Source organism: Lepisosteus oculatus, chromosome 10 (genome assembly GCF_040954835.1).
Source record: "Lepisosteus oculatus isolate fLepOcu1 chromosome 10, fLepOcu1.hap2, whole genome shotgun sequence".
NCBI classification, from domain to species: Eukaryota; Metazoa; Chordata; class Actinopteri; order Semionotiformes; family Lepisosteidae; genus Lepisosteus; species Lepisosteus oculatus.
This window is the reverse complement of record NC_090705.1, coordinates 1,411,252-1,427,211: the sequence shown is the minus strand read 5'-3', so window position 1 is coordinate 1,427,211 and position 15,960 is coordinate 1,411,252. Positions and strand designations below refer to the sequence as shown.

At 45.4% G+C, this 15,960-nt stretch overlaps 1 protein-coding gene across 2 annotated transcripts in view; it reads right to left on the bottom strand.

The window, feature by feature from the left end:
• Positions 1-15,960, bottom strand: part of rapgef5a (Rap guanine nucleotide exchange factor (GEF) 5a) — a 73,420-nt gene that overhangs the window by 28,440 nt on the left and 29,020 nt on the right. For both annotated transcript variants that reach the window (XM_069194731.1, XM_069194732.1), the window contains 2 exons: positions 3,600-3,736; positions 3,057-3,154 (listed from right to left, as the gene is read on the bottom strand). In XM_069194731.1, the coding sequence (XP_069050832.1) occupies positions 3,057-3,154; positions 3,600-3,736 (235 nt within the window). The remainder of the gene's footprint in view (positions 1-3,056; positions 3,155-3,599; positions 3,737-15,960) is intronic.

The following is a 15,960-nucleotide window of genomic DNA, read 5'->3' as shown; positions in this document are numbered from 1 at the left end:
AAATCGAATTCTCCATTTTCACCCTGTCAAGTCGTCGCTTGTCCCAAACAAAAAATATATCTCTGTATCCAGCTAGAATCACTATGTGGAAGGAGAGTGCCCAGCCATGATGTTGAAGCCCATACCCCGGCTTCATTCAAACAACTCCTGGATGACGACCTCCACTGCTTCACACAAAGGGTGGTAGGGGTGTGGAACAAACTGCGCAGGCATGCTGTTAAAGCTGATACCCTAAGCTTCTTTCAAGAAACCGCTGGGTGAGACCTGCAGCTTAATCAGCTACTCACTACCAAACAGGCTAGATGGGCAGTTCCTATGTGCCTTACACACATCAAAGGTCTTTGAAAAGTCAGCAGTCATATCAATGATGACAGATAAACTGTACCAATCTTCCAAATCTTTCACACATTTATTAAAACTGATTTTCTCTGATATATGTTTTTTCAAATGTTCATTTACTGCAAGAGTGATACTTTCACTCATGAATCTCACAATCCTGCCACAAACTGCAAGCAAGACCAGTGGCCTGATCAATTCTGCAGAGTCTGTGTGCCTGATCTGTTAGATAACACCTCACGAGCAACCAGGAAGACTGCTCACATCAGTGTCTCATTAATGCAACCATCAGCTTAGCTCATCATTTAACACATTCAATAAAAAATACTAGATTGAAAGCTGTCTATGGGTAAAGGCACAGCAGGAAATAAATAAATAAAAATTAATCAAGTAATGAAAAAAGGAAAGATACACCATGTAAAAAGTAACTTTCCTAGTATAAACAGGCACATGCTTAGCACTAACATCGGCAGGCTCGTGCTGAACATGCGCATTGTGTTGTGTTGAAATAAGTGGAGAAAATAGAAGTGCTTTCTTCTTAAACCTGAGATCGGATGAGTTTTAAAGCCATTATATCCACAATTACTGTCTGAACTGTTCCGAAATAAATGCCCTTCTTCAAAAGCAGACATCCAGCCCTCCTTGTCATGACAGGAGGCTGAATTAAATCACAGCCTGTGGCTACACAAGGGCTATTCTTAGCTGTGCCTGCTGAGGAACCAGCATTGTAAGGCACCCCTGTCCAGGGCATTGCAAAAGACTGAAACCGATTTGAGACAAGCATGCACAACAGCAAACAGCACATCCCCTTACTTAGGCAAAGCACAGTCTCCTTGAGTTCAATGCAATTCTATGCATTTTTCATTGATATAAAATGACCTGAGCAGAGCTTTGTCAGAAGACACTTGTCAGTTATGAGTCTTCTGCGTGGTATGTGGTTGTTGACTCAGTCCAGTATTCAGGATTTTAAACAGATGCCGAAATATAATGGAGTACAACAGACTGAAAAGATGCAGAGGTAAACAATACATGCATTGCGCCTTATGGGACATTAAGTGAAGAATAAGAGGCTGATTTCCTAGGAAAATGCAGCAGGAACTGAGAGTCTGAAAAAAGAGAAGAATACAGATGTGGGCTGCGAGCTCTTCAAGGACCACTGGAAGATTACCGCACTGGTCTACCAGAGCCGTTTTCATCTCCAGTACATTAGCAACGCCCCACTGTTACCTCTTCTTGCCTTTCTGATACAGACACTGAGATGAGCTCCATCTTCCACAGAATGAGGGATACAGACTAAAAGCCTTTGTCTGGCACCAGCTAACATTCAGTACGATTGTCTCCCTTGAAATGTCATTACTGTCATCTGGGAGATGTCAGATAGCATGTAATAGTCTAGGGCAATCTAAGCAATACTTTGCTTGAACGGTAATCACTTACTGTATGTTGCTCCAGAAATACAGGGAAATGCTGTTAATTATTATCATAGTGTTAGTTTTAGCAACGCTTATAATTTTGTAAGTAAAATTTTACACCATTAACCTACATCCTCTAATCCTTTGGCAAGAAACTAATAAAGGATGCTAAGACCCAGCAAGAACCAGTAAAGCGATCGCAAAAGATTCTGCAGAAAATTTGTGTCTTAGTAACTGGTAACATAAGCTCTTTGCCATGTCCTTCTGATGCCCAGATCATCCATAAACAAAGGATGTTTCCACCCAAAACAAAAGTCATTCCAAATTAACCGCACTCAGAGGGTCATTAGGTTACTGACAAAATGCACATTGCAACAACGTCTTGCTTAGATTAATACTCACAGGCAGTACGCACAGAAAGGCAATCAGAACTGATTGTCAAGCAGCTTGATTGTTTGCTTTGATTCTAAAAGGCATCCTGTACTCAACACGCTTTGTATTCTGGGACACGGGGAAGTGAATAGAAATATTAACCCAATACAACACGCAGAAAGGATCCTTCTGAAACACAGCTGTCATTCTCTGTGTACACTGTAATAAAACAGAAGACTGTCAAGACAAGGGAACATCAGTTCTGAGTCAACTCCTGCAGGCAGGCTGTTCCCCTGACACGGGGAGGCAAAGGCCCTTCCTTGATAAATTAAACACGCCTCACTTGTAAAAGAAATTGCTGCTGAATACAAAACAATTTCACGGATGACATTTATTTTTTTTTCTCCTCCCGCAGCCTTTCGGAACGGGACCTGCTCGCCCGCCCACCAGCGGAGCCGCGCTTCTCGGAATCAGGGCGACCGGCCCGGGGAGCGGACGGCACCCCGACACTGCAGGAGCGCGCCCTCGTCTGCAAGGTGACTGCACGCCTCTCCTGATCCGCAGCCTCGCCACGCACAGCACGTTAGGGGCCTCCCCGGCTCCCCGAGACACCTCGGCTACCACCGGCACGCAGACCGCAATCAATTCTCTCTCTGCCAGGGCCGCCAGCTCCGGGGGGATTCCAGACACAGAGATCTTGGGAAGTTAAAGTAAAGTGACGGCCGTTAAATCTGCAGCATTCTTCTGTCTCCACACACGTTTGTGCACCGATATATGACAGCATTTAAAGGTAGAGAAAAAGCGCTCTGAACGCCAGAATACTGCGGAGAACACCTAGCATCGCTTCACCATGACAACCACTAGACACTGGGCCCACCCCGGCCAGCAGGCTGCGGAGGGCTCCCCTGGACGGGCACCACAGCGGCGCAGTCTTACCCGTCTCCTTGCCCTGCGTGCCCTGGCCCTCGTCCAGCCGCAGGTCACTCAGAAGGTGCTCCAGGATCTTCTCCGGGGTGCCCGACACCACCACGTACCTGTCGGACACAACAGAGGAGTCGGTGGAGTCTTCCTCGGCGGAGGAGAAGGAGCGGCTGCTGCTCCACTCTTCCTCCTCTGTCTCCTCCTCCTCCGCCTCCTCTCCCTCCTCGTCGATGTATCGGAAGTAAGGCACGTCAAAGGTGGGCCGGGCTGCCCCCCTGATGCTGCTGTCCTCCGACCCCTCCTCGTCCTCCTCGTCCTCTTCCTCTTCCACCAGGGCGGCCGGCACCAGCCCGCCGTCGGGGCACAGGTCCAGCGCGCGGAGCCGGGCGCTGCCCATGTCCAGTGTGTCCGCCCGCTGCCTGAGCTGCTGCAGGCTACAGGACAGCCTCTGCAGTGGCCTCTGCTCCAGCCCTCTGCGAGCTGACACACTCCATCCGCGCGCGCCGAGCGCTGCAGTCAGCGGGTGTGTGTGTGCAGGAGAGAGAGAGAGAGGCTTACCTCCTGTCCTTCTCCTCCTCCCTCCCGCCCCCTGCTGATGCCAGGGGGGCCGGCCTCTCTGACGACGCCCTCTGAAGCACCAGGACATCCTGGCCTCTCTCCTTCAGGCACACGCGGCTTGTCTCCTCGCTCGGCGGCTGAGGAGAGGGAGGGAGAGATCGCTGGTGGGAAAGGAGACCCAGGAGAGGGTGCTTTTTTTTCCTATTCCCCATTAAGCAAAACACACGATTTCGAAATGCATCACTTCAAAGCTGCAAAGCACCACAGCCACGTATATGGAAATAAGGACGACAACAGAATAGCTCTCCATACAGCGCGTTTTGCGTCTGCTGCATGTGCTGAGAAATTTTCCTCCTTTTTTGCTTGTTCTGCTTTGAGCTTTGTTATTCAAAGCAAAACTTATCGCTGCTTAATAACCGTGCAGTTCAGAAACGCACAAAATCCCTAATACACACACCTCCTCTGGGTGTCGCACCTGGATGGCTCTCTCCTGACTAAACGCACAGAGCTGGCTCACGAATACCATCTCGGAGGTACAGCCAAACAAACTGTTCATTACTGGAGCCAGTGACTTGAGAAGAACAGACTGGGGTTGTGTGGCAGCAAGGACTTCATTATGAATGTGTTATCAATCTTGAACAGCCTGGGGCTCCAAGACAAAAACATTAAACAATACGCTGCCAGTCACCCAGCCTTGGGGACAAAGAGCTTGTGATTTTACTGTCACTTAACAACATTCCTTCATTTTCCAAAACTGTTGTTCTTTTTCAGACAACCGCTGTTTAACGAAAATAATTTGAATCTGAAAAATACAAAGACTGAACAAAGCAAAAGCTGCGCCCCCCCCAGACACACACACACACACCTTCCTCCAGAGCCTATTGAATGATTTACTGATCCTTTTACAGCAGAGATCTAACTGAAATCTAACACATAAGTGATAATACAATGGCCTCTATTAGAATCATTACAAAATCAGGAATGTTTTAAAGCAGTTGATTCAGGTAAACAATACCTCAAATAATAATACTATCAGGGTATAAGATTTTAATTTCCAAAGCCATCAACCGATTTCTTAGCTATATACATAATTATATAATTATATGTTATAGAAATTATATAATTTTATAACAGAGATACTCAGGCTGTATTTACAGTATATTCTACAGGAAGGTAAACTTCACTTCCTTAAGAGAATTAATATACTTCAAACATTTTATACCCCACGTCTGCGTACTTAATACTAAGTACAGGCGGATATAAGGGTTTCTAATACAACAAGAGCAGCAAACCATCTCTACAAAAAAAATGTCCTGGCAAGAGGGTCTTCATGAAAACCTAATCAGAAACCAGCGGATTTGGCTGGAAATTATCCATTAATTAAGTCCCTGTTAAACTGAGAACAGAAGGCACTTCTCTACCCAAAGAGTTGTAGGAGTGTGGAACAAGCTTCCCAGCCATACTGTTGAAACCAACTCTCTGTTTTTTTCCCGGCGATGAGACCCCTGGATCAATTAGCTACAACCAATCGAAGCATTTTCTTTCTTATTTTACAATTTTCTCATAAAAGAAGCATCAATTTATCTTTAAACGATAAATACTGGACACTTTGGTGGTGCGTAAGGCCAAACACTCAATTCCGCCAGATCTCTACAGAAAGTGTTTTTTTTTAACCTGAGATCATTTATGTCACGAGCTGCCGAGAACTGACACTCCAGATGACGCAGGCGGTGTTGATTCAGGGGCAAAGCTGGAACAAAACTAAAAGGCTGAAGTGGGTAAACTGTTTTATAAAAGTACAATAAGATAGAATTGCGCAAGGATTTCCAGATGTCCTGAAACAAATGCCTTTGCTAGACGTCTGCACACAGTTCTGCAGGGGGAGGGAGTGTGGGGCTGGGATTTTGGGGGCACAGCGAGACCCAGGCTCTTTGGAGCGAGACGGGTGGGAACAGGTGCTCTGCCTGACCAAGCACTGGCAGCCAGCAGGTGTCATGAGAACAGCACTCCTTCCTCCACCCAACGGGTCTACAGAAAACGCAGTAAAGATGCTGTGCTGCATTGCAACAGAGAAACCCACCACTTCTGAAGTCACTTCATCTGAAATTTTATTCTAATTTGGTCCCAACGCATTCAGGTGCTGGGAGACGCTGCTGTAATGCAAACGCTAATCCTATTAATAAATAATTCATCGTTCATCTCTCCGGGTTGCAGATGGCTTATTAATTTGGGGTTGGCGACGCTATTTTGACGAGGGAATATGAAAACTGCCGCTGTACTTCGGCTCACCCAGTCTGAAGCGTCTCTTCCTTTACTCAAAGCAGGTCTTTCTCAGACGGAGGGGGATGGGAGACAGCAAAAAATCATTTGCTTTGGCTAGTGAGCTCCAGGCCTTTATTTGCTTGTTTTCTTTACTAATTGTCTGTCTGCTGCTCAAGCTCCAGGTCCTAACCTCCCCCAGGCACAGGACAAGGGCTCTGTATAAGAGCAGAGTATGCTGGGTGTGCTAAAGTTGAGGTCATAATTCAATTCAATTCAACTTTATTGTCATTAAACTTACACAGGTGCACAGTATAATGAAAAGTGTTTCTCATTAGTCACTCAGGTGCAGTATATAAATAGGACAGAAGATAAGACAATAGACAGTAACACAATAGCAATAACAGTAACATGTAATAACATAACATAAATAACATGTAATCAAGTAATCAAAACTGTGCAAAATTCCGCAAACAGACAAAATATAACAGGACAAAAACAGTGCAAGGTAATTCTTGGAACAGTGCAAAAAATAGTATGGTTAAAAGTAGTATGGTTAATTAATAAATATTAAATATTATTATGCCTGTTACAGTTTTACTGGGCTATCGAATATAATGCACAGTTCTCACGGCACGCTTGACTATCACACCACCCAGGAGTGTGACTTCCTTCTGGAGGACTCGGTAACCTGGCTGGCCCAGAGAGGACAGGCTCAGCGTCCACAGGCTGGCCATGGAGACCGACAGGCTGTGCTCCCACTGCCAGCCTGAAGTAACAGATATCCCAGAATGACCACACCTGCCAGAATCAAATCAGCTCTACTCTTCCTGTAGGATGGGGGAGAAAGGTACAGTACAGTATGTGATCGCCCGTCACAGCATGAAGGACAGGGCGAGCCTGTAAAATAATATTATGCTATTGTTCTAAATGTTCGGAAATGTTTGCTAATTGTTAATGCTTTGAGAACACCATAACTCACTAACCATGCTGATAAATCTCTTCGAATTTACATCTTTCTTTCTCTCCTCCAACTCAAAGTGCCCGGTTCCTTGTCACACAATGGAGAGGAGGCGGTCCCCGGGCTCTTCTGCCTCTCTGTTCCCTCAGGGAACAAGACAACTCTTTTTAATAAATAAGGGACAGAACTGCACCAGCTGACATCATTCATCACGCTGCTGGAGCTGTATGACAAAGACATTTGTGTCGAGGCTGGCAGAACACGTTTTCTAACAAGTTACCAACTTTACCCCCTGCAACGAAAAACCAGAGGATATCTCTTCAGATTGTGAAATCACAGAAAACATAACAGCACTGGGAAGATCTGACTAAGCTCCCGATTTCTTTCTGCACAATGAGGAACTCCAGGCTCATCTGTCAGTTTCCAAGAAGCAGAAATGCCTTAATGCTCACTTTTCCCCGTATTTGCAATCAAATGCACCTCGTACTATTTAATGATTAATTGTTAAAAAAAACAAGAGCGCTCCTGTCAATAGAGAGTTATGATAAACTTCAGAACTCCAGTGAGGAAACCAAGAGGCAAGGCTGAAGTCTGATGCTTAATTAAGTGAGCATCTTAATGGAGGCAGAAAGAATTTCAAATGGAGGGAATGTGAGCCTCAGAGAAGATGCACAAAGCGGAATACAGTACGCAGCTGAGGTTACGATGTTTGGAAAGCTCGAGATTTTTCTTCAAAGGCCACTTCTCTTCCTCTACTCCGGCTGTCGCTTTGATCATTCGTAATTCCCTCGGGAAGATGCCAGTCCATGTGGAAATGGCGCGTTCCTGAGGAGATCAGAGTGTGCGACGTAGCTGGAAAAGACAGGAGGATTACCGGGGACCAGGCGCAAGGCGCTGAAACGCTCCGGAGTGCCTACAGAAAGGAATGAGAAGAGCTCGCAGAACTCATTGATGAGCTTGCACATTCCCACTTATTCTCCAGAGGAGGTTATTGACTTTTCTCAGCTGGAGGAATAAGCTCATGTCTAGTTCCTTGCTATGCTTTGTTGAAATTGTGTCCATTTTGAAAGATAAAGCACCTTTAAGTGTATTTACTTTTGATTTAATCATCCTCTTCTCTGACAAAGGGACTCATACTGTGAAGAGAAGAAGTATGTAACCACTCAGATTACCCGAGGCCGTCCAGAGGACATTTTACTGTATATTTTCATTGTTCTGAGCCTGAGGCTGGGGTCGGACTTGCACTGAATATCTGATCAAGACAAGCGAAACCAACTCTGGCTCAGCCTGACCCTCATTTCTCTCCTCCAGTCCTGGTCCACAGCCGGGCAGGAGGCTGTGGCTTCAGCCTGGGAATTTGTACTCCAGTAACTCATGTAACCTTGCAGGCTACAGAGCCCAGAGGTATGTTACCTCGACCAGTTGTTTGTCAATGAGCCCCTACACATCTCCCTTCACCAGAGCACTGTAAAACAGCATGCACAAGACTCAGATTCCAATAATAGATTTCTGACAGAACTTCACGCCACAGTTAAGCTGAGTAACTTTCCCTTTAACTCCTTATGTGGTATCTTTCAAGGAATGGCTTTACTAAATCCAACTTAAAGTTGTTACCTAACAAAATTAGGCACTCTTCTTCTTTTGACAAGCTTAATTCGTTCCTCGAAAACTGCCCAAAAGGGGAAAACCCATATAAATTAAATCCCTGTTACTTTGTGTTCTAACCCCTGACTGGCTCTAGAACTCAGAAATGTTCTGCCAAATACTCAAACCTCACCGTAATGCAGCAAAGAAAAGAATGAAAACAAAAACACTCCTGGTTCATTATTCAAGTAACACACTTAAAGTCATTAACTGAACAAATAGGTAAACAATAGGTCAAAGCACCACCACTCCTGCTCATCTACCCTTTTTACATTTATTTGGCATTTTCTAACTATTTTCCAGTGCAATCTCAACAATTAGATACGTCTCCCGAAGTCAATGTACCGTACAGCTGTTAAATCTCCTTGGAGGTGTGCATCTCCATTACGGTTTACAGAGGAGGTGGCCACTTAGTCATTGACCCAGCCAGCAGGAACCCTTTCAAAGTCAAATCCATAGTGTTGCTCAATGGCAGGCTCTGCGCAATTGTCTTGAGGGACACCAGAGAGATTTACACCCCAATTCCCAGCCAAAAAACTTCCCAGATCTCAATCCTTGGAACTCTGGTAGAGTCAGCAGAAAGTACAGGTTCAGTGCATTGTACCATGACTATTGTGTGGCCTAGTATTTTGGTTGGCAGTGTGAAATGGATAAGGGATCTGAGCACCTGGCCCTGCATAGATGAGGAGACAGGGTAGGACAATCATTTTCATTGCTGAACTATTTGTGGAACTAATGAGACAGTGAGGTAGTCACCGTAGGGTTATATTTGTCTGACTTTCTCCATTTTATTAGTGTTTCAGTCCTATAAGCACGACAACCACGTTTGGAGTGGCTGCACTGGGGAAACTACAGAGCAGGGCAACTTGACTCACAGCGTTTCTAAAGCTCCTGTTAACAGACACCAGTACTGCTCTTGTACTCTGCCCAGGTTCTCCCTGATATCCAGGAAAAACGTAATCAGCCTGTTCGGAGAGTGCTCCGAGGAATCTGGCCAGAATGCTAGACGCAAATATTTATACTGAGTCACATCACAGACAGTGGACTTGTCAAGGGCAACTGCCTCAAGGGAACAAGCCAGACACTAAGAATCAAGACCAGACTAACATCGCTGGGATTAATTGCTTGTTGCTTTAGAGTTCTAACAACCACAGTTTGTAAAGATCACTTTGTACAACAGTCAGAAGAGAATCAGTCACCCCAAATGCAGCCAGGTGCTCTGCTTCAGGAAGTGCACTGCTCATTATTACTACATGTTCAGACTGTTCGGGAAGCTCGATCACTTGATTGATTGACAGAACATTTCTGTTGGAGAAAGTCATCATCAATTTCTTTACAAGGAGAGTGAAGAAATCATCCCAGCAGCAGAAGAATCGTTGTAAAGGGTAGGTTCAGCAAAACCCTGAATCTGGTTTCTTAGATCTGAAACATTAAATTCCCCAGGAGAAGGAAAGTACAGTCAGACATGTCCCATCCTGCTTTATTTGGCACACCTGATTGCACACAGGTGTGAGAATCCTTCCACGTGTCCAAAGTTCTGCATCTTTTGAAACACAGAAGTCAAGATAAAATCTAACTGCATAGGACCTTCTTCATAAGATTCCAGCTTCATTCAAGAAAGTGCTGGATAAGAACCTCAGATCAACTATCTACTGAAGTGAAAGTGAACTTCAGCAGGTGGGATAAACAGCCCCCCTCACATCTGTAATCATTATGCCCGTACACTATGTAGCTTAATACAGGACTATTCAATTTTTTTTTGCTCCAACTACTGAAAACGGGGACAGTGCATTCTTTGGGTCTAAAGACACCTGCAAGAGCACGATTGCTAGAATTACAGGATATTAGCTGATAGCCTGCGCCAATGAGCTCATGACTCAGGGTGTAATGCGCACACAGGTGAGTCAGAAACACACAGTCAGCAAGTATCATCCCCCCAGTCCCAGCCTGGTGCGTTTTGAGCTCGGCCTGAGGTGTCTGTGGTAGGAAGGACAGGAGGCGCGCCGGTCAAGCCAGGTCTGAAATACTGTAGCTATTCCACTTTCTGTTCTGACGGGTTTCACCTGCGTCTCAGCTATGAGACACCCAGCCCAGGAAACCCTGCTGCACACCCTGAGGAAGCTAACAGATGTTGGGTGTGACCATGTGATCAGAGCTGAGGCCGTTCAGGTCTCAGCTGAACAGCTGTGGCTCTGGGTGCGTGGAATTCCCCTGCACAGAAGGACGAGCCTGTGGATCTCCCACATTACAGTAACACATACCCTGCCCGCACTCCCATTCAACATCTTACACAGCCACCATGGCCAAAAAGTCCATCCTTGTTCTTTCGCCTGTTGATAAGATGTGAAAGAGCTTTTAGAACCGAGAAGAGGAGATGGCACTTCTCTACACGGAGGGGTACGTGAGTGTGGAACAGGCAGCCCCGCCACCCTGGTAGGCAGACACCCCCTCTTCTTTCAGGCAACGGCTGGAGGAGATGGCCAGAGCCTCTCCCGTGTCCTTATCAAACTGAGGCCAAAATCTCAACGTATGAAAAGACACATGGAGCACGCAGCTCCATACGTTAAATTCCATAGACAAAGGAACAGCATTCCGAAAAGGAAATGACTACAGCACACCGAGGCAGAAGATGCAGATTCTGACCCTTACCAGTCAGGTACCAATCCCTACAGGTCCGTTCTGACTTAAAGGAAGAAAGAAATGACCTTCTGTACATTCACTTTACAGATCCTTTTTTCAGGAATGTTGCCGATGTGTTACCATCTATGGCCACTAAAGTCCAGCACTGGGAACACTATGTCCCAGTTGCACTGTTTGATCCAAATATGGAGCGATCCCCAGAAATATGTAACCTCATAAATTCTCTCCATAAAGCTCCCAGTCAAGAGGAAACGAAACATTCTGTTGAGGTTTTCTTTAAACAAAAGCTGAGTAATGTTCGTTTTCACTATCCTGCTCAGTAAAGCAGGAGTGCTTTAAATATGCCAGGCATGAGGCTTTGGAATTCTTTGTGCATCTGCAAGGCCTCTCCACTGACAGGATGCAGATGTCACATCTGTAAACAGCTGTCAGCAGCCAGCTCAGGACCAGACTTCCAGCAAGGAAGCAGTATGTCAGCCGTCATCCGAAGGAACAGCCTGCAACGATCCCTCATTGCTCAAAATACACAGCCTTTTACCTGAAAGACCAGGATGGCATTCCTGATATAAAACTAGATGGCTTCATGCATGAAGTTTTTAAATGGAATCTACCCTTCTGTCGAAATATCTGAAAACAGCCTCATGGTGTGCTGAAAGTAATCTTTTAAAATACTGTGTACTATCCCCCATATTTCAATAATTTTAAAGAAATTTTTAGCCAGATGACAGTCCCTTTTTTCCAGCAGTTCCAAAGCCAGAGGTTTCCGACTCTAGAAGAAGGAAGAGAAAATCCAGCTGTTGGATAGACAGCATTATGCTTGCAGCTACAGAAACTCCTACTGTGTGTAAAAACACACAGCCTTTGCAAAAAGCATCTCACAGAGGAAAAAAAAAAGATCAGCCTTTTTTGTCCTTCCCGAGCACAGGCTAATTCCTCAGCCTGCTGTGCTCCAGAGGAAGCTGCTCGTGACTTGCACGGTGCAGTGGGCGGTTTTGCTTACTTTGCTTCTTCCTGCTCAGCTGCAGGAGCTCCGCAGCGCTGGGCCCTGGCCGGTGGACCAGGGACCTCAACACCTTCGCCTCGCCACACCGAGCCACCAAGCTGGCATGGGGCACACTGCGCACTCTCGGAGTTTCGAGGAAGCCTTGGGGTCTCTTCTTTTAAATCAGAGCACTGGAACAGTGACCCAACAACTGTTATAAAAATAATAATAATTGCTTACACTCAAAGCGCTTTACAGGTAATGGGGACTCCTCTCCACCACCACCAGTGTGCAGCCCCACCTGGATGATGCGGCCGTGGTGCGCCAGAACACTCCCCACACATCACTAACTGTACTACGATTAGTTTAAAAAACACATTCTTCACTTATTAAATAAGTGGATATCCTGGGTCAGGTACATAATGCCAGTATGTATGTCTGCATCATGTCTATTTGCTGTACTACTGATACACATAAACAAGGTTATTCAGTCCATCTTGCTAGTTTGCTGCTAGTAACCTAATCATCTAAGAAATATTTTCCTTAATAATGAGATACAGTAAGTGGGGATATTACGGTCAAAGCTAATTTTGCATGATAAATGTGGGGATCTTAGCTAAAAGGCAAACCATGTTATGGGATATATAGTTAAAATTATAGAATAAAAAACAAGGGATGTTGCGCTTTCCACAAAAAATGATTTTTGTTATAAAGTATAGTCATATGGTTTATATAGTTTTTGAAGTTATACACTTTTCAGTTATAAAGATAACCACAAATAATAGATGTCTTTCATTCATTTTACAGGTGAACATCTATTAAACAGTCCCCATCTTGTTTAAAAGCTCGGGATTAACTGACAATTAAGTGGCTGATTCCCTGTTGCACTGGAAGCGAATGTTAAGTGTCTCAAAAGCACTTTGCTAGGACACACCAGCAAAACCTTTTATCCCCGAGGAAAGGCAGGGAACGGCTCTGAAGGCATACGGTATAAACAATTAATGATCTGCTCATTCCATTCTTACTGCTCCTTAATATGAGGCACTTCTCCTTGGAACATTTAAAAATGTCCGAGTGCCACACCAGCCATTTCACTGAAGACTAAATAAAATCAAGGACAAAAATGATGTACTGTAGCTAGAACAATAGCACATTTCACGAACGTCAATCATCTCAAGCAAACACCTCAATAAAATTGACCATAGCTACAAAATAGCAAAAACAATTCAATGCAAATTGTGTAAAATTGCTTTAGACTATTCGACAATCAATGTGATTCATTTTTCAGCGTACCTCAAGAAACATAAAGCCCTGCGCAATAACACACACAAACAATTGACCAAAAAGTACAGCAAACTGACCTGGTAAAACAAGGTAAATCTAAATTATGGATTAAAATTGTTGATATTTCTCAATCTCTCTCATGCCCTTTTCAAGAACAGTCGGGGAGTCTGTACTGGCCCTGGGCAGTGAGCCCCACAGACACGGCCCTGCGCAGGACAGGCTCCAGTTCCACTGTGTGCAGTCGGCTCTTCAGCGACATGACATGACATGACGCACTATTTTCAGTAACAGCGTGCTTTCTCCGGCCAGGTGCATCATGGAAACAAACTGCTTTGCTTTTCTCTTTACAGCTCAGCAGAAAAGTACACCCCCCCCCTTCTTTCAGTAAAAGCCTTGCTTTCATTTTCCACCATAACGGATTCATCAGACCAACCGTGAAAGGTCTCACGCATCAGACCCATCCAATCCAGCTGTCTAATCGGCATTGTAATCAGAAAGATAAACTCTCTTTTACTTTCATGTGAAAGGGTGTCTTCTCAGATCGCAGGCTCAGAGCCCAGAGCTCTCCCTTCCCTGCTGCCTGGAGGGGGAGCTGTCCTTCAAGACAACTAAGATCTCACCTTTAACACTAAAACAAAACCTCTGTGCGGCGTTGTGCCTTCCCATCAAGAACCACTGCTTGTTTTTTAATCGATCAGATCACAGCAGGAGTGCACTGAAAGAACAGTCAGGGCTCCTTCTGTGAGCCCTAGGGGTGACCAGGAGCTCCTGGAAGTGCTGCTCACGTCACTGCGCTGAAGTGCATCCAGAATGTGCTTCTGAAAGACCTGTGGTGGCAGAATGGTGGACATCTTCAGGGCCCAGACTCTCATGTCTGGAAGATTTTGTGAAGAATGGGCGGGCTTCAGCTCCTGTTGTCATATGACTTTGGAGCATAAGAACAGTCGCAAACGGAAGGAAGCCATTTGGCCGGTGTGGCCAAGAATCTCATCCTGCCGTTTCTTGAAAGAAGCCAGGGTATTGGCTTCAGCATGACGGGACAACTTGTTCCAGACCCCCACAACCCTGCGCGTAAACATGTGCCTCCTGATCTCGGCTTTAAAATGTACTTCCCTGTAGTTTCCACCTGGAAGACGGAACATTCCACAGAGGACTGGCATATCAGACTGACAACGCGATGCTTGGCACGAAATAAAAGTAAGAAAAAGCTCCAGCTTTGGGCACCAAACACCAAACTGTCCGTCTGTGTCGCCTCGCCCCCGTAGCTTTCTCAGCCAGGCAGGGGATTCCATTTATGGCCATTACTTCACTGTACTGGATCTCCACATAAAATGAAAAGATAAAATCTTTTGTCTCGGAATGAAATAACAAACCAAACCTTCCCACCAAAAACTGCAACAGTCTTAACTCTAAACCACCGAGGAAGCGAAACGCTGTAGGTCTGGATGCAGAGGAAACAGTCACCATGGAAATCAGAGCGCTAGGGTGTGTACGGTGTTCGCTTCCTCTTTGCTGAGAGTGTAACTGGAAAGGCACAGTCAACCGCTTCCTGGCAGTCACAAGACTGGCCAGAGACAAGCACAGAGACAGGAGCAGTCTGCCAGGGCCTTCTTACATACCAATACGTGTATTATTATCTTACGTACATTGAGAGAAAGGAGCAGAATGACAAAATCAGCTCTAAAGGACTTAGCAATACATGAACGGGGAATGTCTACAGTGGAAATAAAAAATCTTGACATTTTACTTACAGTTCTGTAGAGAAAATAAGAATATAAATAAAACAGAAAAGTGGCACCATCGGATACCAGTGTGTACAGGCTTTGTGTGTGTGTTTCAGACACAACCGGTGTGTACAGGTTGTGTGTGTCTGTGCGTGTGTGTGTGTGGGTTTCAGACTGGATTGGTGTGTACAGGTTGTGTGTGTGTGTGTGGGGGGGGGTTCAGACTGGATTGGTGTGTACAGGTTGTGTGTGTGTGTGTGTGCGTGGGGGGGGGGGGTTCAGACTGGATTGGTGGGTACAGGTTGTGTGTGTGTGTGTGTGTGAGTTCAGACTGGATTGGTGTGCACAGGTTGTGTGTGCAGCTCTTCTGCATCTCTGTCCTGTACAGAAGGAACTGGCAGGAGGATTTGTGACGAGAGAAGAGGAAAGGCCCCTTGTGTTGAGATCAGGCTCTGGGTGAGGGGGTAAACCAGTGACCCCCGAATCCCCACAGGCAGGAAGGGCTGAGTGGAGTCAGAGATGTGTAAGCAGGGAAAGACTGGGCAGCGCCATGCCCAGACACGCCATCACAAATGTACAGCACAAGACACGCACGGCCAAGAGCAATTTCCCAAATAGGAAAACAGAAATTGACTACTATGCCAAAAAAAAAAAGAGACAAAAGCAAAGTTCTTCTGACCTACACTGTACAACACTTTCAAACCAGTGAACTGAAAGTAGAAGCATTGGGTAAAATAAACGTCTTTTCTCAGCTCTAGATAAAAAAAAAAAACACACAAACTTCCATACTCTTCACGTTCTTCAATTTGTACAAAATCATCTTCCAAAAACAAGCACATTCACAGCCTGATCCTGTACAGCTCCCAT